Consider the following 7,445-nt stretch of genomic DNA (forward strand, 5'->3'; position numbering starts at 1 on the left):
AGTCTACCAGCTGCCTTGTACAAAATCGTTGTGATGCCCACTAGCAAGAATTTGAGCCAATATTGTATTAGCACAGGTAATAGTCCCATGAATTCATGCCTCCAACATGGCCTACTCAAGTAGCACACTTGCTCAAACTGCATACGATTTATTTAGAAGTGAGAATGTGGCATTTTCAACATGTGCAAAACCATGCCACTTTATTAATAAAGTGCTTGAGGATGTCATGCTAAAATTATCCACACTACTTATTGAGTGACTGATAGTGGAGAAGAAAAATTATTTTGGGTTCTACATAACACATTATTTATAATACAGAAAGAGGAAGTGTGAGTTTACTCTGAAGTGAGTAAAGAGTTATTTTGAAAATCATGCTCTAACTAAAAAGGAACTCAACTATTGGTTGATGCAAGATGTACGTGACTGAAATTTTTGCAGCTTCTTATGAACAAGTATAACCATACAGTGACTCAAAAATACCTTTTAGAAAACATTTCAGTGCTCTTAGAACTTACGCCTTTAACGTTTGAACAACAAATTCCAGGGAAATAGCTCTGTATACTAAAATAAAGTAGCATTGGATGACTAGACAAAAAACAATGAAATAAAAACATTTTTGATTAATTTTTTATGAATTTTGCCATTTTAGTCAGGACTGCCAGAAGCTACCAAGCAAGACCATCAGCTCAAAGGAGACTGTAAGTAAGATTATAGAATCATGCAATGAGTGTGATTTCACATTTTAACACATTGTTGCTGTTTTAACATAAAATGCATATAGCTTCAACTTTTATTAAATGGATGACAATATCTTCTTTATACACTGATGCTGTGCTTTAACCAAATCCACTGATGATGTGTTTTTCAGATTTAAACACATTGTTGCTTTGTTTACATATAAAGAAGACAGTCTCAACTTTAGTTAGGCGTGGCTGAGAAAGGGCGAAAAAAATCTTATTTTCACACTTCTATTGATATTGTGGTTTAACCAAGACCACACATGATGTGTTCTAAAATGATAATTTTTCAATATGGGAAAATAAGACCTTCAGTAACTAACTTTTGAGCATCAATAACATTGGAGAATGTACTGTCGGATAATCCGGGGGAACTGACATGGAGGTTTTATCTTGAAACAGCACTCAGTGAACCTGCTCTGTAACTTTATGCGGTCTGTCACATCATGGCTGAGTCACTGTGGGTCATAAATGATTCACTTTGCAATAATTTTATTTAGAAATTATCATTATGAATGTTGGAAAGGGAAAAAAAACAGTTGCACAAACTGACATGTTGCAACAGTGGCTTCCTTTTCCCACACTTGAGTTCAGTGAGCTCTTCAGAACAACTTATTATTTTACAAATGTTTGTAAAGGCAGCCTATGGGATCAATTCATAGATAATAATAATATTGAATATATTACAGTGATGCAAGCAGTCATGCATTGTAATCAGACAATATAAATATTCAAGCAGAAATATGTGTTGACAAAATAGACTCAAATATGTTTATTTTATTATTCAGATTAGGAAAGATTTCAAATAAAACTATACGAGTCTTCATCAATTGAATGCAAATGTTTACATTTTTTTCGAAAATTCAGAAGAATTTAAACACTCGATTTGGTTGAAAATTTGAAAATTAAAATTAAAAAAATTCATTTTTTCCAACCCTTGTTTCAATATCATGCTGGTAATAATGGAGGAGAGCTCATCTGAGCTTTTGATAAGAAAATTATATTCTATATAGTCATGTTTTCTTGGGCATACATCATATTTCCACGCTGTAAATGCAAATAACTCGCAAAGTGTTTGTGTACTTAAACCATAAATGAAATGGCTATTTATGTCATATTCATGGCACCAGTACCCTGACTACTCTGTGTTTACTGTTTCCAGTGTACAGAGGGAGGTTGCACCTGCTCACTACCGCACATCATATCCTCGCTAACAGCAGCTTTCAAAACAACTACACCATGGTAAGTCTTATCTTTACAAATATAATGTGTATTGTGCTCAATGTGTTCAGTTTGAGTTAAGGAGATCTCCTTAAAGTTTTCTTTTCCAGAATGTAAGACTTTGATATAACTGACTGGATAAATTAGTTTGAATAAATAATTTACTTTGTTTTTTCTCTCATTTTGCCCCAATCCTCACCTTTGTCCTCTTCCTTTCTCCTTCTTTCACTCCTGTCTTCTCTGTATTCCTCTTTTGCTACAGGTGCTTAATTGTACGCAGATAGTTGAGGCACTGGAGACCTATTACCTGCCAACATTTTATGGAATTGAGTTCTCTGTTGGTTTCCTTGGCAACCTGCTGGTTGTACTTGGTTATATATTTTGTTTACAACAGTGGCAGAGCTGCAATATTTACCTCTTCAGTCTTGCGGTTTCAGACCTTATTTTCCTCTCCACATTGCCACGCCTCTGCTACCTTTATTCAAATCACAAGGAAGAGAGCAATCTCTATGTTTGTGTTATCAACCGCTATGTCCTGCATGTAAATCTTTACTCCTCCATACTCTTTATGGTTTGGCTCAGCATGGACCGCTTCCTGCTCATAAAGTATCCAATGAGGAACCATTATCTGCTCAGGCCACGAACAGCTCTGATTGTTACAGGGTTGAGCTGGATAGCTGTCAGCATTGAAGTTGCCCCAATGATAACGCTGATGGTGCAGGACCTAAAAGAAAAAAATTGGACCATGTGCCAAGATTTTGGCAGTCTGAAGGGAGATATCAGTGTGCTTGGCTACAGCTTGGGGCTGACAGTGACAGGTTATATTCTCCCTCTGTTTGGACTTTGTGTTTTTTCCTACCAAATAGCACACCTACTGCGTGTCCAGGAAAGGGCTCTGCAGCGCAGCACGGCATCATCATACAAGCGGCCTCTAAAGGTGGTTGCATCAGCGGCAGTGCTATTTCTGGTTCTCTACACTCCCTACCATGTGCTTAGAAATGTGTCAATAGCAACTATGCAAGACTGGGCAGGACTGGAGATTTGCACACGGATGCACATAAAGAGTATCTATATCTTGACCCGACCTATAGCCTTTTTTCACAGCGTAATCAACCCCATCTTCTACTTCCTCATGGGTGACAAGTTCAGAGACCTCCTAGAAACTAAGATTAGAAATATAGTCAGCAAAACAGTGGTGCAAAGAAACCCTTCATGAGTAAACTACAAACTTACTGTACGTAAAAAAAAAAAAAAGAATATCAGCATAGCATCCATGTACATCAATGAGACCTACTTTGTAGTTTCTTTATTTTATTTTCTATATTTCGTTTTGTATTTTCCTCATATCACTGCTTCCTTTAGTGATGCACAAATATATATATATACACGTACACACACACACACACACACACACACACACACACACACGTGTGTGTGTGTGTGTGTGTGTGTGTGTACACATATATATTATATTATTATTAAGTAATAAAAAGATGTAATAGCATATTCTTGAAGTAAAACTATGAATGAAAGTTTATTGTCACATTTGCTGAAACTCTTAACTTTGCATTGCTTCATCATTGTTACGTCTTATTTGGGAATGTTTGCACATTATAGTGCCATGTAGCTTCTTAAGCTAATAAAGACTATTAAAAACTGTCTGCTCTTTTATTATTACCTAGACTTCAACATTTTCTCCACAAATCATTAAAGGGAGTATTGGTTAAATTAATATATATTTAAATGAATTTTGATTAAATAACTGGACAAAAGTTACAAAAAGGAAAAAAAAATTTGCACGATCTACTAGAAGCAAATGCCGTAGTCTGAGATGAGCTGGGTGTGGAATGACACAATGAGTATCAATTACACAGTTTCAGTTCCTGTATTCACTTAATAAACCATAGTATGTAAACATCTGGCTGACATAGTCTAAATCAACAAGAATGATTTAAATTCGAACAATTTTGGTCTGGTCAAGTTGGTCTTTCCCATGTAAATGCTGCATGTTCTCCATGTGCCAAAGAAATGCATGTTAGGTAACTTGATTATCAAACCTAACACGATAAAATCCAACTAGAAAAATTGAATCATAGAGGGGTCTCATGCAAGGATTTTATGCCCATCACGACTAACCACACCATGCTATCATTTTATTTAGCCTGGACTACCTTCCTGATATTGAGACAGAGCAAACAGGAAAAAAGAGATGAAAGTATGCCAGGACAAATATAACGCCTGAAGCTCTACATTACTTATAATATGATTTGGTGATATACTAAAACAGTAAATTCTCTGGGAATATTACATTTCAGACCACCAACGTCACAGAGGCATCATGGGTATCATTTACAAAGGTTTTATCCTGATTTCTGTATGTTGAGTACAGTTATTTAATTTAAATGCCGGAATGCATTTCAAACATTTACTCTCAAAATCCTAAAATCAATGTTGTATTTGACATTTGAAATTACAGATTAAGCTATTAAGCTTCATGAAAGTTTGATTCTTGCAACATTTAATTACTGGAACATTTTGTCATTGGTGAAGATGGTGTTAGTGCTAGCAAATCAAGTACAATTAACCAGGAGCCAAAGTAAGGATCAAGTAAATTTATTGTCATATAGCTTTAAAAAAAAATGCACCTAACAAAGGAAACCCAGGACAAATAATAGAAACTGTTATATTGACAATTGAGCAAGTGGAGCTGTTTGAGGAAATAAGCTAGCTTTGTCTGTTAACTTGAAATGTTGCAATGTTGTTGTTTTTTTACCAACAATGTTGGTAAGAGAAAAAAAAAGAAGCTAAAAATCAATGAAGACATACTGTGCCCAGTTTCATACACATTTCAAAACTTTCAGACCAGAAAGGCATAGTGTTAACCGCAGCTTGTTATTTGGATATCTCCCATATGTACAGAAGTCACAGAGGTGGTGTCACTCAAGAGAGAGGAAACAGTAATGCTCTAATGACAGGTGATCAGTCTAAAGTCACTTCACCATTGCTAAAAGAAAAAGCAACTCAACTTCTTGTGTATGTTAGAGATAAAAACAAAAGTCAAAGACAAACAAACAACTGTCATAAAAACGCAATCAGACGTGCATAGAAAGCCAAATTACCAACTCTTTAATCGCACCTACATACTGTTCACCAAACTGGCAAATGGTCTTGTACTTACAACTCCAGCTAAGTGCCCTAGCCTTTGAACCATTGCTTATTGCGTATGAAGCAAAAACAACTCTACATGCTACATTCCTGATATGGCGACTTTATATTTATGACTCTATGTTCCCAAATGAGAGCACTTTCTGGTTTTCCAAATGTAAAGTAGTTTATTTACATAATGTACTACCATAAAAAATTATCAGCTCATATTATAGGAAGTGAGACTTGTAATAATCGGTAAAGGTTAAGGCTCCAGATATTTTTCCTCTTTTTTTGCCATATTGCTTCTTTACACTGAGCTAAGCTTTATAGCAAAAATGTGTTTATGCGTATGGCGAAGCTTTTCTTTGCAGCATGCTCTTTATATACAGATGCCAATATTCTTCATGGAATGTGGATTATTTTATTTCACTGCCTGTAGCCTTGAAATGAAAATATTTTAAAGCACAAAGCAAGTAGATGAGTTTCTGATGAGGATTTGAAGTTGTTTTTTTCCCCCTTTTATTAGATTAAAATGCCATTCATTCTGCAGTTTAAATTAAGGGTATTGCCATATTGCCTATGTGCACCATTTACATGTAAGGGATACACAACAAAAGGAGTCATTCTTTTTTGTTTTAAACATGTTGCGATTATGCAAGCCAGTGTTTTTGATATTTTCTAACATCACCTCAGGCTTCAGTGACCTGCAGCTTGGATAAATGTTAACTTTGGCTAAACAGACTGTTGTGAAAATTCTTTTCTGCTGTGTCAAAACTTACACTGGATTCTTTAAACCTCTAATGGAATATTTCAGAATTCTCAGTGGTATGCATTACTAATTAAAGCCATAAGATCAGACTAGATATGAGGTGCTGTGGATGGAAAACAATGAGGAGAACCATAACAGGCCAAAGAAAGTCCACAGATATTTTTACCCTCATATTTGCCTGTTGAGCCAAACACAACACTATTATTGTACGTTTGTGATGCCGTCATGTGTTGTGCTGCATTCAAGCCACCCTATTTGGAAAGAAAATGTTCTATCCTCTCAAAATTATGTTCCCTACTCTTATCAATTGCAACAAAACGTACAAGTTTCTCAATAAATACACACAAAAACAGAAAAGGAGACACCGCCAAAAAACAAAAGTCTACACCCAATCAAAACATTCTTGCATTGTGAAGAAATGCTGGAATAACTACTACTGATCCTCAAACTTTTACAAATTTTCCTTGAGCCATTTAATATAGTTGTCTGTCATGCGACGTGCAATCAGGAAGTCAGTTGGCCACACGGTGAACATCAATGCTCCGTGAAATCCTGTGTCATAATGTTCATGTGTCACCTCAACGCCAGCAGCACGGAGCCGTGTGGCATACATGATCCCATCATCTCGGAGAACATCATACTCGCACGTCAGAATGTAGGCCTTCGGCAAAGAGCGTAAAGCTGCGTCAGGAACAAGCAGAGGCGACGCCCTCGGATCAGCAAGAGATCGAGATGGTCCATCCATTGCAACTGTTCCCTCGGTAACTGCGGGAGCACTGTAGTTGTACTTCCTATGATACGTTTCTGGCAGAAAAGCACTCCAGTTGACAAACTTCAGCAGGCTTGAAGACTCTGGGTTGTTGTGGGTGTTGGCCATCATTGCTCTAAAAAAAGCTTTGTCGCTGGTGAAGTACTCACTCCAGAAACGCACCATAAGAGTGCGGGGCAGAATGGGCATGTACTGATTCTGCTGATATGAAGGTGTGTAAAGGTCCAGAGCCTGCAGCACAGGATAGATGAGTGCTTGGGCCTTTAACTGAATCTGCTGACTCGGCTCCTTTTGTAACTGTTTTGACAGAAAGAGAGAACGAAAGAAGGATTAAAATGTTAGCCCAGAAATGCATGTGTCATTGTGGTTGACTCAGTTCACTTCAGTATTTTCTGTTGGGCTTCAAGTGTAATGACCTGTTAACTTCAGTGTTGTAATACCTACAAACCTAAATAGCGGAAGTAGCAAGCATGTTGGATTAACACAGCTGCCCACAAAAACAGGTCCTTGACCAGCCTTCATGCCTTTCAAAGAAATAACACTTCTGTTATTTATAAGCCTAGGAGCCATTTTTGATAATGCAGTTTCACACTCAGTGCTTTTTCTATACTTAAGCACCTTCGCATACACACTCACTCAGGGTTCAGTTTCTTGCCCAGAGATACTTTGAGTGGCATTTCAAAGTAACTTGGTATTGAGCCACCACGCTACAGTCGCCCAAAAGACACTGCTTTGCAAGGTTCAAGGTTCAGAGTTCAAGGTTCTTTATTGTTATTGCATAGTTACTATGCATGTGACAAAT

General features: G+C 36.9%; 2 protein-coding genes across 3 annotated transcripts in view; one reads left to right on the forward strand and one right to left on the reverse strand.

Annotated features, from left to right (window-relative positions):
• Positions 1-470: 470 nt before the first annotated feature.
• Positions 471-3,449, forward strand: LOC102291861 (succinate receptor 1). Of its 2 annotated transcripts, none has more exons than XM_042224111.1 (3): positions 471-698; positions 1,907-1,979; positions 2,221-3,449. In XM_042224111.1, the coding sequence occupies exons 1-3, from the start codon at positions 631-633 to the stop codon at positions 3,172-3,174; spliced, it is 1,095 nt and encodes a 364-aa protein (XP_042080045.1). In that variant the 5' UTR covers positions 471-630; the 3' UTR covers positions 3,175-3,449. The 2 variants fall into 2 exon arrangements, with proteins under 2 accessions (XP_042080045.1, XP_005930104.1); XM_005930042.3 differs by having other exon boundaries at positions 685-698; positions 1,900-1,979.
• Positions 3,450-4,555: 1,106 nt separating this feature from the next.
• Positions 4,556-7,445, reverse strand: part of aadac (arylacetamide deacetylase) — a 21,311-nt gene continuing 18,421 nt past the window's right edge. Inside the window, exon 5 of the mRNA XM_005930041.3 lies at positions 4,556-6,940. Coding sequence (XP_005930103.1) covers positions 6,326-6,940 — 615 coding nt within the window. The 3' untranslated portion in view covers positions 4,556-6,325. The remainder of the gene's footprint in view (positions 6,941-7,445) is intronic.

Source organism: Haplochromis burtoni, unplaced genomic scaffold, assembly GCF_018398535.1.
Source record: "Haplochromis burtoni strain Fernald_Lab_line unplaced genomic scaffold, NCSU_Asbu1 Contig_128, whole genome shotgun sequence".
In the NCBI taxonomy this organism is placed as follows: domain Eukaryota; kingdom Metazoa; phylum Chordata; class Actinopteri; order Cichliformes; family Cichlidae; genus Haplochromis; species Haplochromis burtoni.